Source organism: Pleurodeles waltl, chromosome 1_2 (assembly GCF_031143425.1).
Source record: "Pleurodeles waltl isolate 20211129_DDA chromosome 1_2, aPleWal1.hap1.20221129, whole genome shotgun sequence".
NCBI lineage: Eukaryota > Metazoa > Chordata > Amphibia > Caudata > Salamandridae > Pleurodeles > Pleurodeles waltl.
In genome coordinates, this window is record NC_090437.1 from 572,098,140 (window position 1) to 572,119,712 (window position 21,573).

A 21,573-nucleotide genomic window follows, 5' to 3' on the forward strand; every position below is an offset into this window, starting at 1 on the left:
TGTTTTGTTAAACCATGGCTTTTCTGCTCTGCCGCTCTTAACTTTGTTTTTTGTCTCTATAACCGAGATTGGGAAACGTTTTTTGATGGAAAATGTAGTCATTAAGGAATCACACAAGTGTGTCCAAGCGGTCACTCGTTCTCCTGAAGGATGATCTTCTTGTTCCTGCATTCATTGTGTTTCTTTAAGCTCATTAATCGTGCCGGCACTACAGTACACTTCTTACATTACTGTTTCAAGGCCCGGCCCCCCACATCTCAATTATTTTGTATCATAAGTCGCTTGGGCTGAAATTATGATATTAGCGGAGGGTAGCCGGCTCCAATTATTCCGGATCTTGATGAGTTGTGGGAAGTGGTTGCTCTCAGTGCGTTCTTGGATCCTTTATGATTAAACTAATGGCAGTGCGGTTTCATTGATAAATGTGAAGTCTATGTTGGATTTTTTTGTGCCACTTAAGAAAGTTACTTGTACGGATGAAGCATCCTCGGGAAGAGGCATCAGGAGACGCAATCCCAGGATTTCAAGCTTTGTGTTTGCACTTGTCCCGTTAAGAGGTTTTGTGCTGCACTTTCTCAAATCGAGGTTGAAATCGCCAGACAGAATGAGGATTGCGTCCTTATTTTGCTTCTGCAGCATTTTTACAATGCTGATCAATGTTTTCATATTATCTCTGTATTGAGTTTTATTAGGGTGAATGTATACATTGTTCAGTAGTAAAGTTCTATTGTTGCCTGATGGATCCCGGTGTTCCAACATAATCGGTAGCAGCCAGTCAATTCCCAGGTCGAGCTGTTTGATCATCCAGTTGATTTTCGTGGAGCAGTACGTTGTGAGGCCCCCCTTCGGGTGTCTGTGTCTTTGAGGTTGTTTTGCAGAGACGTCTATCCCAGAATATCCAGAAATTTGTATTGGCTCCGTGCACCATATTTCCTGCAACATGATGATTTCAAACTGCTGTAGGAAACTCAAGGCCGCCTTGTCAGTGACCAGGTTTTTTTAGACCATGGGTGTTCCCGGAGCATATATGGATGTTATCTGGGTTTCCGTCAGGACCAATTATAATTATTGGTGTTTAAAGTTTGCCTTCCAGCCTGTTTGACTGTTGAGGGCATGCCAATGAAGATCTGTTTGTTCGTGCCATGATGAAGCAAGTTTTGATGTTTTACTATTGTTAAGTGTTCCCGATTACTTGGGGAGGTTTCTACTTCCACGGTCTCTTTTAAAATTGAACTGCCCTTCTTTTGTTGCGGTATCAGAAGATTAGGGTATCTGGGCGGATATAATTTTTGCAGAACAATGCAAACAACCAGACTATCTCCCCAGTCCAGCAATGATGCACCCGTCATGAGGGATGGATCAGGAAAGCTGTAATGGTGTTGTTCAGAAATGGGTTGAGCTTCTGAATCAGATAAAGTTATTGTATAAATGTCCGACCTCTGTGATGTTGGTGCTGGCATCATGGCTCAGGCCTTTCATGTCAGTATCAGCAGCAGGAATGGCATTGGATGTTGTGCAGGGAAAGTAGCACCAGGCTCATTGCCGAAGGCAATCTCCGAAGGAGATGAAGTGGCACTGTCCAAATCAGGCTGCCACCTCATATTATTAGGTCCCGAAGAGGCTCCACTGGAGTACCAATAATGATGGCTACGGCTGCTTCAGATGATGCATTTCGTCTGCTGTGGCAGGAGGTTTAGAGGAGCTACTTCAGGAGCCCGCTCCAAGGCCAAGAAGTACCATGGCACAGCACTGGCGCCCCCATGTTTGGACTTCTTGTGCGACTTACCTTAACTCCTCGATCTCAATGTTAGAGGTATCGAGATCAGGCCCGGTTATGGCACCGCGTCTGCACTATGGATTTCAACCAAGACCGCTTCTACTACTACTTCTCAGGTTCAGTAATGGTGAGCTTGGATTTACAGACACAAACATTTTCGGTTCATTTTTGTACAGCTTCAATGGCCCACTGAAAGAAAATTTTGAATTTTCTCCCTGAGGAAAAAAGGTCTGTCAGATACAGAACCTTCCTTGCTCTGCATCTGTGTCGGAAGGCAAGGAAAGAGAAGAACTGATGTCAGCACGCAGAAGTGGTGCATATATAGGGGCCCCAGCATCACATCCCAGGTGGGACGGATTTGAAGTAAAGCTGCATGACACCGCCTACTGACATGTGGTGGAATTACTGTAAAGTGTCCAGGTCTAACAGGTGGGGATGTTCACAGGGTGTGGAATCTGTATTTAGAAGTGTTTATCAGAATCTTTTTTTGCATACTGTCCCTTGTCAAATGTTATAATTATGCTAAGCTAAACAAATACTGTTTAACGCAAGATGTAATGGGTCACACACTAAAATTAAGTGACACAAAAACTATGGTGATTACTTCTCATTCAGCAGCTTGTGCACTTTTTTGTTGTGTTGGAATCCTGTCATTTTCCTTTAAGTGAGGATAAAACCTTCATGCAGCACACACTTCATGCACCACACTGCTGTAAAAGTTCTTAGTTTGAGGTTGTTACACAGGGATTTCTTTCTCTTTTAACATTCTCCTTTTGGAATTTGGCTTGATAATGTTGTTTACTGAATATGCTAGAGTGCTTTCAGTGACTGAAAAGTTCAGTGACCTCACCGGCTCAACAATCTGATGGTAGAAGAACACCTTTTCAACTTCAACATCCCAAACTTGCTGCCTGTTGGCATCATTGGTGACATTTAATTCACCGACTACAGAGCACAAGAGTCCTTCCTGGCAACTTTAGCCTCCTGCTTGCAAGGCAGACCAGGTGGTAGAATTGTATTGGCCACTATAACTGTCTACCTTCAGCAATTAGAGTGACAGAAGTCCAAAGTCTACTGAAAAAGACTATGTTTCCAGTCAAGCAATCATTTCTATTTCCGTTCTGCTTTACGGTATAGAGTTTCAAAGCAATAGGAGAGCGAACACTTTATGCACTATGCTGAGAATCTACAAGTAAAGACTTGTTCTTTTTACTTGCATCTGGAGCTCATAACTCAGCCACTCTTCAACCCTAATGTTGAGGACCTTAATGTAAGAAGTGGAGTTCCAAGCAATACAAGAAGGCAGATGTAAACATTTGGATTCTCAATTCTGCAATATTTGCTCTTGGGGCCAGGATAATTGTCCTCACAAATTTCTCTGGTAGAATAAAACTGAGAAGAAAGGTAGAACACATTCCATTTTAAGAGGCTACAAAAAAATCCCCAGGCCTACTTTTAAAACTCAAAATGGAGTGAAACCTTTGCCCCTAGGTGACAATTGCAACATTATGGCAATGGCGTCTAACAGAACATTTTGCCCAAGCCTGGGCTTGCACTGCGCCAGTCTTCTCCTGAACCCTGCATCTATCAGACCAATGGATTCTTGTGATGGTGTGGAAGTGGTGGACATCAAAAGATGGCAGCCTTGATTGCAAAATAGTTTTTCTCAGATTTTTGTAGAGTTCCCACACTCTGCAAAAAATGTGTTGCATGTCTGACTTGACATATACGGATGTGCTTCATAGCTGGCAGTATTTTTTGATTGACAAACACACAAAAAATGAGAGGCCAAATGTCTGCAGTAATTCTACCCACTGGCAATCTCTCAGTGCAGCATTTCAACTCCTCCTTATATTGCCCACTATGACATCTCGGATTAACCAGCCAAATGCAAATCAGTCTCAGGCCTGCTTCAATAGGAACAGTTTAGCCTGAACTGCTAAGTTGATCGTTTTGAATGCTATCCTCAGCAACTTCCAGAGGGTAGACTTATTTCAAGCATTCCTCCAATCACCTTTTCTGTTTTTGGTGTAACACCCTAAGTGTCCAGGGGTACATCCAGCTGTGGGACTTGTGCTCACTGTGTTAATGGAACCAAGCTACACCAACTGATGATCCGCCGGTCTGTATGAAACTGGTCTTGCGTATACTTGTGCACTATTGACTATGAGGTTCCAAGGAGGCCCTGCGTGGATGCCCTTTGGACGTTGGTTGCAGGAGGTGGCAAAAGATAAAGCACTGTGGCCAACGTCCTGAGGATAAGGTGGACGGTCAGGGAACAGGCCAGGCCAGGCCAGGCTCTGCGGTCAACTACCAAACCTCTGCTGCAGACAGCTGAATACCATGTGCAGCAGGGGATGAGCACAGGAGAGCACAGGACCAGATCACAGGTCAAGAGCTGGGTCAAACCCTCATGGCGGGTTTGGTGCAGGACCAGGCCAAAGACCAGGTGCTGCATCCAACACACTGTACACACTGCTGAAGGCCAAGCACAACACAGGTGGAATGCCCACTTTTGGGCTCAGGGACTGGCCAAGAAATAATGCAATGCTGAAAGGGAATTGATACATAGCAGGTTTAGTGTACAATAAAAAGAAACCCCAGCAATTCAATAAAAAAATAAAAAAATAATAAAAATAAAAAAAACAGAAACTGAGGTATAGTTGTGGATATAATGTGAAAATCTGAAATACACCAGTTTAGTAGAGCAAACCATTAATTCACTGGTTTGCGCAAGAAACACCACTGACAGCATTAGTTATATCACCTGACTACAGTTTGTGTGAGTTTTGTTTATAAAAATCAAAAAAAATTATACCTCAAAGTTACAGTCGGCATGGACATGTAAGTTCTTTTTTGCATGAGGATGAGTCCAGGAGGGAAGGGGATAATGGCCATGGAGTGGTTGTACACTTTTCTGCCCATGCTGTACCTACACGAATGGAGGTTCAGCTCATGGTTGTGGAGGGGGAGGTGACAGACTTGGCGGTAGCACAGGTGGATTCCATGTAAGGCTTGTAGCATGTGTGGTCTTTAGATGTTAGTTTTAATGTCCTAGTTGACTTGGATCTGTGTACTAGCTGTGCAAACTGATAAAGGCACTTATGTAGTGGGGTCTGAATAAACTGCATGGACAAGAAAGTTTCATGACTTTCTACAATTGTTTTCATCTCTCTCTCCTCCTGTCTCTAATTTACTCTCTCATGTGGTGTCCTTCTACCTACCTCACCCCCTCCTCCTCCTTGCTCTCTTTCATCATTCATTTTGCCATCTCTCTCCCTTCCATGTTCTCTCTTCCTCTTTCCATCACCCTCTCCTTCTCCTTTGGTTCCCTCATTACATCTCTTTTTCTGGCTCTGTTTCTTTTCTGCCATATTCCTTCCTCTCTATATACTAATTCAGTATTCCATATTTTTTGTTTTTTAAAACTGTTATGGAATGTTTTTATTTTTTCAGTAATGTCAACTTCACTTGTGAAGTTATATGTAAGTAATCTTTATCTGCATCAGTTAATGAAAAACAAAGCAAGAAATTGGAAACATTCAGAATAAAACCAAGATAAAATAACACAATGTCAAGGCTTCTTCGAAAACAAACAGTTAAAAATATGCAAACCTTCAGAATAAAGGCAATATAAAGGTAATCCTTGAAAAAAGATCAAGATGTCACCAAATACAACCAGTGAATAAAGTTAACACATCCTGAGCACAGACATACCGGCTTTGAAATTTCTCTTTTAAAGCCAAATAAAAACTAAAGTAACCCCTGGATATGGACCTATCCCAGGCTGACGGGCTGGCCTCAGCGGCCTAGATGGATTAACAACGTCATGGGCGCATGTACACCAGCGTGAACCAGCCCTACAAGGTGTTCCTATAAAGTATACCACGTGGAGCTAGGGACAGTGTGGTATAAGTCCTCTCCCAAACTTGTGGCCTGTCCCCAGCATTAATGATCTTTAGTTTACAGGTTAGCTATATAAAGTGCTCTTTTGAAGTTAAGTGGAGCCAGAGTGGGCAAGAATGTGAGTTTATTATGTCCTAGCCACCAGTGCACCAGTTTCGACCAGCTTTTTAAAGTACTCTTGTGCAACCATGTCATGGAGAGCCAGGATAGCATGAGAGTATGATGTGAATCCTTTTTAAGATTAGCAGCACCATAAGCATAAACTTGTTGACTTCATAAACTTGTTTTGTAGAAACTTGTAAATCCTTTCCCCTGCAGGCACCCTGGCCACAGAAACAATCATGTGATAATATTCTCTGATAGACTGGGCGGTGCTCCACACATTTCCTAATTTACTTATATTTTTACTGATTATGTATTTTTCAAAACTACTGTTCAGTATATGGTTGTCAGGCTGAAGCCAGGTATAACAGCCTGCCTGTATGTTCGAGTCCCCTTATTTTTCAATGGACATTCAGTAGCTGAATCCTGATGGATGCTATTGCAGGACAAATGCCAATGAGATGAGAAAGGTCTTCTTTGTTTGTGCTAGACATGAGATGAGAAAGGTCTTCTTTGCTTGTGCTAGACTACCAACAGCCTCTGTGACCAATATACTGCCATGCTGTTTTTTCAACTAAGGTCGGGGTTGAAACTAGTCAGCACTGTAGAAGCTTTAGTTTTAAATATAGCAGGTATGTCTGGTCAGGTATGTTGCCTGCGTCATCTGAAAACAGCTATTTATCACCACTTAAGCATGGGATCGGTCCACAAGCTCATCTTTATTGAACAATATGGAGAGTTTAGCCATTGCAGTATTATATAACTTTAAAAGACCCATATGTAACTGGTAGCTCCCATAGGTTACCAAGTTGTAAATGTTATAGTTTGATCTAAATACTCTTTAAAGCTACTTCCATTACAACTATCCGTATTAAAGCTTAACCATAGGATGGGATTTAAGGTATTAGCCTCAAAGTGCTTTAACTTAAAGCAACACTTAACTGTTGCAACCTGCCTGCTGATCGATTGTCTAAAGAGACCAAACTCCAAGAGAACCTGGGAGGAAGAGGAGCCCTTGGGTAGGCCAAAGACTTGCCGATATGCCTTTACTTGACATCTGTCTAGCGGGGTAGCATCACAGTCGTGAAGAGCCTCGCTGCCGTATGACAGAGTTGGCAGAACCTCTGCTGCTATTACTCTAAGTAACGAATCAAGAGTCGGACGAAACAGAGATAAGTTGCGCAACACTCTTTTTTTTATTTTTTCCAACTGATCAAATACAGATGACAAGGCCAGGATGCCTCTGAGGGTGCCGGAGCCTCTTCTGAAGCCTGTTTGAGCAACTGGAATTATGTATTTTGACTCTGCACTTGTAGTCAAATCCTGTAATACTAGCATCTCAAAATATTTTTTCTCTCTCTCAGGAATAGCAGTTTAAACTTATGGTTTTAAACCAAAACAGAAATTCACCAGTTAGCTCAAGTGACAATAACTATTGCCCTAAAGTAACTATAACATGTCCCCCTGTATTGCACAATGTTGTCCTCAATTATGTAATTTCAAATGTTGCAAACATGTTATTAATTATGTCATTAGCTGCTTATATGTGAGGTAATTAGCAGTGCATGGCGTGGCACTAGTTATTGTTACCTGAGATAACTATAACTGGTGACCTTCAGTAGTTTTGCCTATTTGCGGTCTGAGTTGGGTGCAGGGCCTGGCCGCAGCCATATGGAGCTGAAAAATGTCAAAACCTTTTACAACTCCAGGCACAGTATTACATCTGTCACGGGTAGCGTTTATTCATTCTAGGTTGGCTTGGGTGGTATTTTACCAATGCAGGGCTGCATTACTGGGCCTGGAGTGGTAAATGCTTTTGCCATTTTTCAGTTTGGCGTGGATGGCATCAGTTAATCCTATGCTTAAAGACTTTGCTGCAGAAATGGGAAAGAACTTTGTCACTTTTATAGCTTGATGTGGATGGCACTATGCTAACCTATGCTTAAAACTCTGCTAAAAACACAGGCATTTGAGGTGAGCAGTTTTAGAGTGTAGCTGGTGCTGTTCAGTGTTCCAATTTAAGGCGCTGCTTTCGACCTAAATCTTGGGAACTACCCAGGGTTCCCTGCTTCCCTTTTTGTATAACTATGACAATAGGTGCGAGAGGGTGTCTCTGGGTGTGACAGTGGGTGTGAGTGTCTGTGAATGGGTGCACAAGTAACGGGTCTGTGTGTGGATGCATGAACCTCTGAGTGGGTCTGTGAGTAGGTGTGAGGATGAGCGGGTCTGTGAGTGGGTGTGTGAGTGGGTGCGTGAGTTTCTAAGTGGGTCTGTGAGTGGGTGTGCAAGTCTCTAAGTGGCTGTGTGAGTGTGTAAGTGGGTCCATGAGTGGGTGTTTGAGTGTGATTGAGTCTGTGAGTGGTTGTGTGAGTGAGTGAGTGTCTGTGTGGGTGTCAGTAGCTGTGTGAGTGAGTCTGCCACATAGGAACCTAACCTGCCCTTTTATCCAACAAGAGTCCACAGCTTTGCATGGCATACCTACCCAAGTGAAGCTTTTTCTGCCTCCTTGGGTAAATGTTCAGCATGTATTCAATGCTAGAGTTGTGTAATGGAGCTTTTCCCCTACGTTTAGAAAGGAGAGGTCTAAGAGATAAGTACTGTGAAGAACATACGTGTATATTGTTTTTAACAAATCTTCATGATCTTGCGCATCTCTCACAAGATCGTGAATAGTACAAAGGGGTAGATGAGTTCTCAACACACTCTACTAGTGGCAACACATATTGTGATACTTGTTTTTCAGGGAAAGTGTGTAAATGATAAGTACTGTGATGAGTAGATGCTTAATTCTTATTTTGAAAAGAAGTTACGCAAGACTCTCACAGGATCCTGAAAAGTAGTAAGAAGTAGATTATCTTTGAATATAATGTAGTATGCTCACTTTCTACTGTGGGAAGGAGTGCTGCTGGAGATGGTGTTTATCAGAGTCTACTATTCACTCCATGGTGTTAGTCAGAGTCTACTATTTATGACCATCAGCTTTGAAAGAGTTTTGAGTATACTCTCTTCCCACATCCTACTTTGAACATTATCAGAGAGAGGGTGTTAGCAGGGACGACAGTCCCTAGAGAGAGCACACTATCAACAAATGTAATACAAGAGAGAGGTTTCAGTGGAGAGGTCAGTCTCTTTCCTCACAGCCTACTACGCACATCTATCATCTGAGACAGGGGACTGAGAGAAGAGGCCAGTCCATGTAAACACTCTACTACACACACCCGCCATCTGAGTGAGAGGTCTGAGAGGAAAGGGCGGTCCCTCTCCATGCACTACTACATGCACCTATACAAACACCCATCATCTGAGAGAGAGGTCTAACAGGAGAGAAGCCACTACATGTACACACTCTACTACACACACCTGCCATCTGAGCGAGAGGTCTGAGAGGAACTATGATCCGAGACAGATGTCTTAGCGAGATATCAGTCTCCCTCCCCAAACCCTACTGCACACACCCGCCATCTGAGACAGAGTTCTCAGTGGAGAGGCCAGTCTCTCTCCACACATCCTACTACTCACACCTGACATCTGAGCTAGAGGTGTGGAAGGAGGAGCTACCTCATGTACACACCCTGCTATGCACACCATTAAGTGAGAGCGAGATCTCACAGGAGAAGGCAGCCCATGTACACACCCTAAAACACACTCAAGCCATCTGAGAGGCAGGTCCTACAGGAGAGGGCAGTCAAGGTACACGTTCTAATATGCACGCCTGTCATCTGAGAGAGAGGTCTCAGCAGAGAGTCCAGTCTCTCTTCTCACATCCTACTATGCACCAGCCATCTGAGACAGAGGTCTCAGTGGAGAGGCAAGCCTCTCTCCCCACACCCTACTATGCACGCCCGTCATCTGAGAGAGAGATCAGAAGAAGAAGCCAGAAAATGTACATATTCTAATACTACCATCTATCATCTCAGAGGGGTGTGTCAGCAGATAGAGCAGTCTCTTTTAGCACAACCTACTATGCACACCCGTTATCTGCGAGAGAGGTCTGGAAGGAGAGGCCGCTCCATGTACACACTGTACTATACAGATCTACCATGTGAGAGAGAAGTCTGAGAAGAAAGGGTAGTCCCTCTCAACTCACTACTTTGTGCACTCGTCACTTGAGAGAGATGTGTCAGCGCAGAGATCAGTCATTCTTTATACACCCCAATACACACACCTGTTATCTGAGGCAGAGGTCTCAATGTAGAGGCTAGTTGCTCCTCATAACCCTACTACATACACCTGTCATCCAAGAGAGACATCTTATAGGAGAGGCCAGTCTCTCTCCACACAAGAGATTGTTTCAAGTTCCGTCAGTCTCCATTCCGGCCAGTCTAGTGGAGAGCCACTGATCTGGATACCTGCATGCTGCCACAAGGGAGCTTCAGCGTGCATAGCAACACCACAAAATAAAATGATGGACTGAGTGTTGAAACTTTTTGAACACTCACCCCAAGTCACAGGTTTAATCCATCATTATTTTGCTCGCCAAGTCACCCCAATTTGGACCCAGCAATATGCAGTGTGCAGATAGTGGTCCACTGCAAGGAGACTGTGTGCCCTCTTCCATGTGATGGCCTTTGCCCGGACCATGAGGTTGGCAGAGCATGCCCTGAGGGCATCATATACATAAAGCGAGGAGAACTCGGACGGGCTTGCCAAGAGATTGCGTTCTATTTGAACCCCCATGGGGTTTCACCACACCATGCTGCAGATAGGTGAGCTATGCCAGTTGAAGTGCCATGACATGGAGTACCATGGTGCGTAGGCCTACCCCTAATGTTTCCAATGTGCAACTAGTTTGGAAATGGCAAATCGTATGTGCATACAGTCCCATACAAAACATCTGATGAGCTGATTCACGGAGCGGAGAAGGGTAACTGGGACCTGGAAGGGCAACATTCCCAGCACATGTGAATCTAGGGAGAGTAACTATCTTGACCGCCTATATATGATCCCAAAGGGAAAGATTAAGGTGTGTCGACTTTAGTATGCTTTTGTATGTTCCACCAGGGGCTCGAGGTCATCCTTTCTCATGTGGTCCAGCCCCCTGTTCACAAGGATCCCCAGGTACTTTAGGCAGGTCGGCATCCAAAGGAACCGACAAGCCCAGATCGCCACCGCAGTTGTGGAGGTTGTTTTGTGAGTCGTTCTAATTAAAAGAGGCAGTGTTTCTGAAATTACAAAAGAATCTGCAATCTGTTAATCCAAGGCCAATTTTTTCTGAACCTTCAGAGTACAAATATTTAACCTCATGAGATGTTTCATTAGAGATATTGATGTTTCTAGAGTAAAACATGGTTAAACTGTGTAAAGAGGACTGTATTAGTTTACAAACTGCTGTGGAGCCATGTTTGAAGGCATGTTACAATTAAATTGTGGATACAAAAATGCAGTGTTTGAGGGTGTATCATTTTTGCAGAGAAAGGAATATGAAGTTCATAGTACAGTACATATAAATATGTGATTGTGGGTGAATAATAGCGAAATATTCAGAGAATATAGTGATGTATCGCTGTTATCAAATATTGATCAGTATATAACTAATTTTTTGGTTATGTTGCCTTTTTAAGGAGAAAAATGGGAAACAGAAGCACAGAAAAAACAGTAGTACTGTGTCACACAATATATGGAGGAGGAAAAACAAACTTTTTACTATGGAAGAAAGAGGGAACAGTAACTGTGTGGAAAGTCTAGAAAAAAATGTAATTGCACTACTGATGTTTATCTTACTGCGTACTGTGACACACAATATATGGAGGAGGAAAAACAGAAATTGTTTACTATGGAAGAAAGAGGGAACAGTAACTGTGAGGAAAGTCTAGAAAAAAATATAATTGCACTACTGATGTTTATCTTACTGCGTACTGTGACATTTGAACCCTTGTAGAAGCTTGTTCTGTGTAGCTCTACTTGTTTTTGATGACAAAATGATCTGCTTATGCAAGCAGCTAAAAGTGCATTATTTACAAAAGGAGAGTTTTATCTGCTTGACCAGTAAGTACTTGGGAAGAGGTAGTATCTGCCAGGAGAAAGAATGTGTAGGCAACTTTAGAACTGTCTAGTGTTACTGCAAAAGCCAAGTTATTCTTACAGGGAGTGCAGAATTATTAGGCAAGTTGTATTTTTGAGGATTAATTTTATTATTGAACAACAACCATGTTCTCAATGAACCCAAAAAACTCATTAATATCAAAGCTGAATATTTTTGGAAGTAGTTTTTAGTTTGTTTTTAGTTTTAGCTATGTTAGGGGGATCTGTGTGTGCAGGTGACTATTACTGTGCATAATTATTAGGCAACTTAACAAAAAAAAAATATATACCCATTTCAATTATTTATTATTACCAGTGAAACCAATATAACATCTCAACATTCACAAATATACATTTCTGACATTCAAAAACAAAACAAAAACAAATCAGTGACCAATATAGCCACCTTTCTTTGCAAGGACACTCAAAAGCCTGCCATCCATGGATTCTGTCAGTGTTTTGATCTGTTCACCATCAACATTGCGTGCAGCAGCAACCACAGCCTCCCAGACACTGTTCAGAGAGGTGTACTGTTTTCCCTCCTTGTAAATCTCACATTTGATGAGGGACCACAGGTTCTCAATGGGGTTCAGATCAGGTGAACAAGGAGGCCATGTCATTAGATTTCCTTCTTTTATACCCTTTCTTGCCAGCCACGCTGTGGAGTACTTGGACGCGTGTGATGGAGCATTGTCCCGCATGAAAATCATGTTTTTCTTGAAGGATGCAGACTTCTTCCTGTACCACTGCTTGAAGAAGGTGTCTTCCAGGAACTGGCAGTAGGACTGGGAGTTGAGCTTGACTCCATCCTCAACCCGAAAAGGCCCCACAAGCTCATCTTTGATGATACCAGCCCAAACCAGTACTCCACCTCCACCTTGCTGGCGTCTGAGTCGGAATGGAGCTCTCTGCCCTTTACCAATCCAGCCACGGGCCCATCCATCTGGCCCATCAAGACTCACTCTCATTTCATCAGTCCATAAAACCTTAGAAAAATCAGTCTTGAGATATTTCTTGGCCCAGTCTTGACGTTTCAGCTTGTGTGTCTTGTTCAGTGGTGGTCGTCTTTCAGCCTTTCTTACCTTGGCCATGTCTCTGAGTATTGCACACCTTGTGCTTTTGGGCACTCCAGTGATGTTGCAGCTCTGAAATATGGCCAAACTGGTGGCAAGTGGCATCGTGGCAGCTGCACGCTTGACTTTTCTCAGTTCATGGGCAGTTATTTTGCGCCTTGGTTTTTCCACACGCTTCTTGCGACCCTGTTGACTATTTTTAATGAAACGCTTGATTGTTCGATGATCACGCTTCAGAAGCTTTGCAATTTTAAGAGTGCTGCATCCCTCTGCAAGATATCTCACTATTTTTGACTTTTCTGAGCTTGTCAAGTCCTTCTTTTGACCCATTTTGCCAAAGGAAAGGAAGTTGCCTAATAATTATGCACACCTGATATAGGGTGTTGATGTCATAAGACCACACCCCTTCTCATTACAGAGATGCACATCACCTAATATGCTTAATTGGTAGTAGGCTTTCGAGCCTATACAGCTTGGAGTAAGACAACATGCATAAAGAGGATGATGTGGTCAAAATACTCATTTGCCTAATAATTCTGCACTCCCTGTAGTTATCCTTTCAGAATGAAGGCATCTACAATACTTCTACATTCCTGTAACATAAGTAACACACTGTTTTTTTCCTAAATTCCTGGCTGAACTTATTTTTGCAAATTTTATACAACTACAATTTAGCATAGACTATTGTTTCACCTAGATGCCGTAAAAACTCTATTAATTAAAGGAGATATTGTTTGGTAGGCTACGGTGGCTCAAAAAAACAAAAACAAGATCTATGTGCATCAAACTCCAGTAGGCAAATGAAGCAAAAGGGAAGATGTTGGTGCCTGGTGATGAGTGAAAAGAAATGTCATAAATTAGTAAAAAGTTAGTTGTTTTGTTTGTTTTACAGTTGTTGCTGTAGTTTGTTAAGTTAGTTGTTGTTTGTAGTGTTAAATTGGTTTGTTTTTAATAAAAAGTTTAAAGTTACTACTGATTTCTTACTTTAGTAGCTTTTAAAAAAGTGAATATTGTTACAGTGTTGCAATGCTGACTTACAGTCGCAGTTTCATCTTCAAGAACTGTAACTGTGCTGCAACATGTATATGTAGGTATTCGGTACTAGAAAGAGATTAGTGCTTCTTCATACTGTAGTTTGGCACAGATGCGACTGCATACACTATGTCAGCTGGTGGAGACGGCAGTCCTTTTGCAATCAATCAGGAATTTGTAAAGCGCACTACTCACCCGTGAGGGTCTCAAGTAGCTGAGGAGGGGAGGAGAAAGAAATGGGGAGTGGGGGTGGTACTACTACTCGAACGGCCAGGTCTTGAGAAGTTTCCTGAAGGTAAGGAGGTCTTTGGTCTGGCGCGGGTGGGTGGGAAGTGTTCCACATTTTGTCGGCTTTGCACACTTTGCTCTGGGTAGATATTGCATGTCCATTTATACGCTAGTCTGTATGCCTGTCATCCATCAGAAATTTATCAGCATACATCTCATTTCCTCCCCAAGCCCTAGTTGTTGATCTGTCCTTCGACGGACATGTCTCAGGACACAGCCTACTAAGCATACCGATCATCCAAGGGAGAGATCTAAGGATAAGGGCCAGTGATTCCCTACACTCCACTACATGAACCTGTTATCCCAGACAAAGGTCTCAGCTTAGAGGCCACGCCCTCCCCACACCCTACTACGCACACATTTGATGTGAGACAGGTGTTATTGGAGAAGCCAGTTCCTCTTTATATCCTATTATAGACAATCATCATTTGAGAGAGGGGTCTGAGCAAAGAGGATATTCTATCTCCAAACCACAGCATGCTATCTATCAATGAAGAGAGAGACCTCAGTGGGGAGGCAAATCCCAGCTGTGACACCGGAGACAGAGGTCTTAGAAAACAGGCTAGTTTTCCTCCCTACAACTTACTCTGCATACCCGTCAGAGACAGAAGTCTCAGTGGAAAGGCTAGTACCTATTATGCACCAATGTGATGCAAGAGAGAGAGGTTAGAGAAGAGAGTATCCTGTGTTTATTTATTAGCAGAGACATCCATCATCCCAGAGAGACATTGGTGCAGATGTCCGTACCCTCCTCATACCCTACTATGGACAGGTGTTATCCAAGAAAGGTCTGTTGGCAGAGAATTCAGTATTTTCCGACATCCTACTATGCACACCTGTCATGCAAAAGAGATGCCAGTTGAAAAGTGAATCTGTCCCCAGACCTTACTACGCACACCAATCAAAGACAAAGGTCTCAGTATAGAGGCCAATTTCTTTCTACACTCTACTACTCACACACTTCATTCAAGAAAGAGTTCTCAGTGTAGACGCCAGTCCTTCCGCACCAACATCCTGGGCATCCATGTCATCCTGGTGAAAGGTCTCAGTGGAGAGACCAGTTCATCCACATACCCTATTATGCAAACCACCATAATTTACTTAAAAAAAAAAAAAAATACACATTTATTGTAAAAAATAAGCGCTAAAGCAGCATTATAGTTAAGGGAATTTCTCACTGACGTTAACATTCTGAACTAAAAAACAAATTAAAAAAAATAGAATTTCACCAGTTTCTGTTAGCAGCACTAACTATAACTTGCGCCTCCACCATCTACTGCTTATGACCTCACATGCCATCACTCATGACATGTTCTATGATATTATTTATTACATCAATTATGAGATCTCAAATGACATCATTGATGAGATTATCCCAGCTTTGTTTTCCTGCATACAGGTGTATAAATTACTATAGCTTTAGAGGTCTGAAATAAAGTACAAAATAACTCAAGACACAATCAGACATCATTTCTACCACCACAGAAACATCTCCTTTAGGTATTTAAAGCAAGCATTGTGTGCAACAATGACCCTCTAGCATACACTTTACACCAAGCATGGTTCACATTATTAATCAACCACAAATATATGGGAAACCCACAATGCACAAGGTGTGTGCAATATCTAGACAATGAAATCTAAAATAGTACATACCAATTCCAAAGCAAATGCCCTACTTGGGACTATTTGTTATCTGTGTCAAACTTTAGACACACATCGAACCTACATTAAGAAGCAAAGTTGATATTATTAGAGAACTGGGTATTGTAAACTGTTTAACCTAGGACCAGAGGTGATCCTATGCCACACTGCGGGCAAACAGTGAAACTCTCATCGAAAACACACCACAGACTATTCAAAAGACTCTTACTAAGAAAAGTGTTCATTCTTTGCAAAGGTTGTCAAAAAAGACTCTATTTGTTTAAAAAAAAAAAAAAAAAAAGATTGGAAAGTGCTAAAGATCATACTACCTGCAGCTTTCATAGTGTACACTTTACAGATAGGCCATCTTCTGAAGCAAAACAAGCAACCATACATACATTAGTAGGTGGTGCACACACTGTTCTATGTTAAGTGTAAAATATTATGCTGACACAATTCTCTATAATACCTCAAGGATGCTTAAAAAAGTTAGTATCTACTACCTAGTGTGTTTCTCCTGTTTGAAAGTGTTTCTGCAGAACGAAAAAGTTATGTAGACTATAATGAATACAACTCAACTGTTCCTTGCATACAGAGATACTCTTCAATGCAAAGATTTATAACATGTTCAATAACTCTACACATCTTTGGTGGTTACAACTATTAGCTGAACCTAGGCAATACAGAATTTGGTAGACAACGACTACTGCAGTCATGTGCCACTATGTAAACTGTAAAACAAAGTAGAACACTCACTGGATGATGTTATGAATGATGTCATTTGAGATGTCATCAGTAATGTCATAAATGATATAGAACATGTCATGGGAGATGTCATATCCAAGGTCATAAGCAGAGCATGGTAGGGGTGCAAGTTATAGTTAGTGCTGCCAATTATAACTGTTGAATTTCTGTGTTTTTTGTTTTAAAGAAACGTTAATGTCGTCAGTGAGAAATTCACCTATGACGTTATTTTAAACTTTGTTTTTTTCAGTGTGTGTACATATAAAACAGCCTCTTACTAAAATAGTAATTTTCAAAGCACACTACAATAAATTAAATGTACTATATGAGATGCCATTGTCAGCACTGCCAGTGAGTTTCACAATCTTCCAGTAAAAGACTCCTGCAGCTAGATAGTTAGAAAAAATAGGACTTGCCATACATTGGACAGTCAATGTGAACACTACTGAGAATGGCGACAAATGTGTTCACATTCGCTAGTGTAATCCAAGTTTTTTTTTTTTTTAACTGTAATCAGCCTCATGGCTGCAATAAGAACAGCCTGCAAAAAAATGTAAGCAGGATTCTTCAAGTCACAGAAAAGGGAGTCTCACAGTGCTCTTGGGGCACAGTGTGAGCTGCCCTCAATGTCTTTAGTCATTCCTGGAAATTAGGGATTATATGTTCTTAAACTTTCTTAGGAGTAATACTGTGAAGTCTTGAAGAAAATCTGCAATATATATGTATCCAAATAAGTATTTGAAGGCTCTCAGTACAAGTGTGATAAACAGACTCACATGTAGAGGATAGAAGGTTTACAAAAGTAAGGTTATACCCAGGATCTTCTTTATCATCTGAGTAATTCATGTTTAAAACTCAATCTCTCAAAAACAGCATAGGTATCACTGTAGAACACAAACAGTACCACTGGTAAAAGGATATCAAGACATGTACAATGCAACATCAACTCATCCAATAAACCAATACATGAATCTATACATCAAGTTGCCAGACTTGTGTCTCCTGCCTTTCTCAATACTACACCATGCATGCCCTTCCAGAACTGCACACGCAGCCACATACTGCTGTCCACTGAAAATAAGCATTACTGGTCTCAAGTCCGTGAAAGAAAAATTTAATACTCTAATGTTTAAAACATAACACTTGTAATGTAGTTTGCAGTAATCTTCAATATACTGGAAAATATGCCAATTCTCACCCAGGTCTTTAAATTCTTCATTGACCAGTTCCAACCATGCAACATCCATGTCATTCAAGTCATAGCGACAAACACCTTCAGCCAATGTTTTTATATCAATGTATCCAGGTTCTGCAGGTTCTGTGCCAGATGATCGAATATACTTCTTGGACCTGGTAAACGTGACAAATGAATCCTTCGGCGAAATCTCCCTAGTAACAAATAAAATATATAACAGGATTTGTAGATAAATACATCTTTTGCATTTTGGAAAAGAGCTTGGGATTCCACAGCTGAGTGCCGTAATAATGCAAGAAGTAGACAATCACTGCACTAAAATTTAAGGGTCTCATCAGCAGTAAAAACAAGTTTGCTTAGATTTTCCACTCCTTGGTCATGAGCACAGGCTAGGAGTGTTAACTCATTCAAACTAGCCCATGAAAACTGGTTCAGAACATATTCTACTCATAACCAAAAGCACTCAACCCCTCCTAGTTCAATTCTGTCACTTCTCCTTAATCAGGTATTTCTTTATACTGTAGGGGCTATTCTCCCTAACTAACATCATGAATGGTTTCTGCAACTACGCAATTCTTGCCAATAAATCTGATGGCCACTTTTTTCATACCTAACATTTGAACATTTTAGCCTTTGAAAACCACACTTCTGATAGTGACTTCCAGCTGTAGATTCCACTCCTTTTGGATATTCCACAGGTGTCATACTGGATTCTGAATCTTTTTTCATAGTTCCTGCGTCCCAGAGGGTGCATTGTGCAGCTCCTCACGGACACTGTTCTGCTCTGTAAGGGACGTGTGGGGCATATTCAGGCACCACTTCTGCATGCTAACATATTTTCCTTCCTATCTGCTCACACAGGCATGGATCTGGAGCTTCTCTCGTCTCTCAGATACTCATTTTCTTTGAAAATTATCCAGTGTGCGAATGATGCCACCACCTAAGACTGGTTTTAAACCCCGTAAGGACTGTCCCAACAGATGTCTATGTCAAATCCCCACCAGATCTGCATGTGGTGTCTGGGGTCAGGCTACAACTCCAAGCACCAGCAGAGACTGTGCGTCAATAAACCTGAAGGGCATCAGGAAACACAAGGTAACCGTTTGCTTCACCGTGCACAAGACGGCCAGCAAAGAAATATTCAAATTCAGCTCCAGATCCAAAGCCTGCTTACCCCTCTAACTCGGATACAAATAAGCTCTCCGCCCCTACACTGATCGAACTGAAGACCACTGGGTGGACGATTAGCTCTTTATGGGGTTCACAAAGCAAAGAAAGGAAAAACTGTGCAGAAGAATACCATATGCTGGATTGTGCTCTGCATTAAGATCTGCTACATGTGGCAAAGAAACAGCCCTCGGAAGATACAAGTTCATTCCACCAGTGCCAAAGATGCCACCACTTCTTTAACATGCAGAGTCCCAGTACTAGATATCTGCCAGGTAGCTATGTGAGCATCCCTACATGCGTTCATGAAGTACTATTGTCTGGACAGCCAGGTCTGGTGAGAAGGCCACTTTTCCCGCTCAGTTCTGCAGGACTTTATGGTTTGAGTCCATAAAACTTTAGTATATATTGAAAAGGTGAGGAATCTGTGGCTACAAATCTCTATCAGAAAAAGAAGTTACTTTCTTTCTTTAATGTTCTTTCTGGTAGAAATTCTATCTAGCTGCAGATTCTCACCGGCCCTCGCCCTTCTTTGACTGCTCTCTATCTATTACTAAGATCCCAAGTCTAGGAATCTGCACACTGTTCTACCAATTTGCTTTTGGGGCTCCAAGTCTGGAGGAGCAGACAGTCTTGAAAGCAACTGACAGCGAGCAGAAGTGCAGCGTTTATAGGCCCCACACGTCACTTCTGACGTTGCTCCGCTCCGGAGCAGTACCAGATGGCACCACTATCCAGTAAGCAAGGGTGCTATGAAAAAGGCTTCTGGGTTTAGTTTGACACCTGGGGAATATTCAAAAGGTGAGTGTCTCTACCAGAAAGGGAATAACTGAAGGCAAATAACGTGTTCATCTTGCTCATGTTACAGGGTTCAATTACGTTCCTGGGAGCTTCTTAGGTTATGTGATCTTGCTTGATATGCCCTACACAGAAAAACGAAACATCATATTTCATGGTCAAGCAGCTCTCAGTAATACCTGGCTGCAGGTTCTGGGATGGCATCTTGGCTGACTGGCACCTGAACTCCCTTTTCCCATTCCTGTCGCCAGGGGTCTGCAAGCACATAGTACTCATCCGGATCCAGTTGGTAAGAATCATGCAGTTTCATGGCAGTGATCAAGTCAGTTCTGAACACCTAAAAACAAAGAAGTGTATTAGAAACAACTGATATTCACACCATAGGTTTGCAGGGGTACTTGGAATTTATAAACCCATATGAATAGGAAAGTCACTTGCAAACAATCTCCCAAAAAAACAAATGCCAGTCTTTGACACTAAATACAGAATAAATCTGACACCCCGTTGGCATCCATTTACCTAAGTGGAGTATTATTTAACTTCAGTAACTGACATTTCTATTGACGAGAAAACTGAATAGATGTTTATTAGTAATTCAATTCTGCAACAGTACAGTTCACATCGACAGAAAAATGAAAAACATTTTAAACTGGACGTTACGAGTGAACACATTTTAAAAATAAGCAGTCAGATCCAAACCAGGTGAAACACTCGAAGTTAAAAACATGCAATAATTCCTGGTATTAACATACACACTTAGTGAAATGCAGCTATAATGGGTGTTGCAGAGACGACTTCAGGTAGGTAAATTAATTTCACTCAGAGGAACTTAATTCATCAAGACAATTCTCAGGGAAAAAGTGAAGTGTTATGCATAACAGTATAGTACAATACTGTTATGAAAATAAGAACTTAAAGGTTCAATATGAAAAATAATTCAAAATAAGTAAGAAAAGGATACAAGTTATCAGAAATAATAGCATCAGCACAATACATGATAAAAGATGAAAATGGATTGGAAAATAAAGCAGCAAGAAAAAAGTTCCTGAGTCCTAACACATCACCAGCTTGCAAAAAAGTGTTTTGACTGAACACTAAATAGGAACAGCAAGCTTCAGTAAGGTCTGGTGGCAGAGGAAGAGTCAATACCTTCATTTGATGCACACTACTGCTCTTACGGGGACACTGCAGAAAGGTTTACATTGTAGCACTCGTTCAACACTTCAGAGTGAAACTTGAAGTGTGCAGCTCACTAGAATGGCTTTATCTTTCCCAGTACAACCGGGGTGAAAACTCCCAGGTTTTAAGGACTGACTGCTGAGCACCCACTCCACTGGGTTTCTGGTTCTCTGTAATCAGCACATCCCCTCTTGATTCAGGACTTTTGCAGCTTCTTAGTACACAGCTCCTTGAAGCATACTCTTCCCAGGAAGCAGATTTCCCATAGAGGCCAAATTAAACAAATCTGTAGGACATGTCAGCAAACCCTAGCACTGGAGAAAAATCCTTAGATGAAAAACTTGTCTGGTTATTAGATTTCCCAAAGCAAACTGTAGAAATTATGTTTGCTGCAGCCATGGAGACAGCTTCTTCTGTGTTCCAAGAAAGCTAAATTCTTTGTCACTCTTATCTGCTGACTTCTAATCCAGCAGTGCATACCAACCTTACTTCCTTGTCTTTCGGCTCAAGCGTGGACCAAGTACTGATTACTTTGGCTTGGTTGCTGTCCTTCCGCTGATCTCACTGTGATTGGGATACTACTTTTTTTTTTTGTACTCGGTTGCCCTTCCCACCCTGTGTCTGTATTGCTTCTTTCCCCTCCAAAC

At 41.8% G+C, this 21,573-nt stretch overlaps 1 protein-coding gene across 4 annotated transcripts in view; it reads right to left on the bottom strand.

Moving 5' to 3' along the window:
* JADE1 (jade family PHD finger 1) overlaps window positions 1-21,573 on the bottom strand; it is a 169,554-nt gene that overhangs the window by 64,212 nt on the left and 83,769 nt on the right. For all 4 annotated transcript variants that reach the window (XM_069242204.1, XM_069242196.1, XM_069242212.1 and 1 more), the window contains exons 4-5: window positions 19,927-20,084; window positions 17,786-17,976 (exon numbers count right to left, since the gene is read on the bottom strand). In XM_069242204.1, the coding sequence (XP_069098305.1) occupies window positions 17,786-17,976; window positions 19,927-20,084 (349 nt within the window). The remainder of the gene's footprint in view (window positions 1-17,785; window positions 17,977-19,926; window positions 20,085-21,573) is intronic.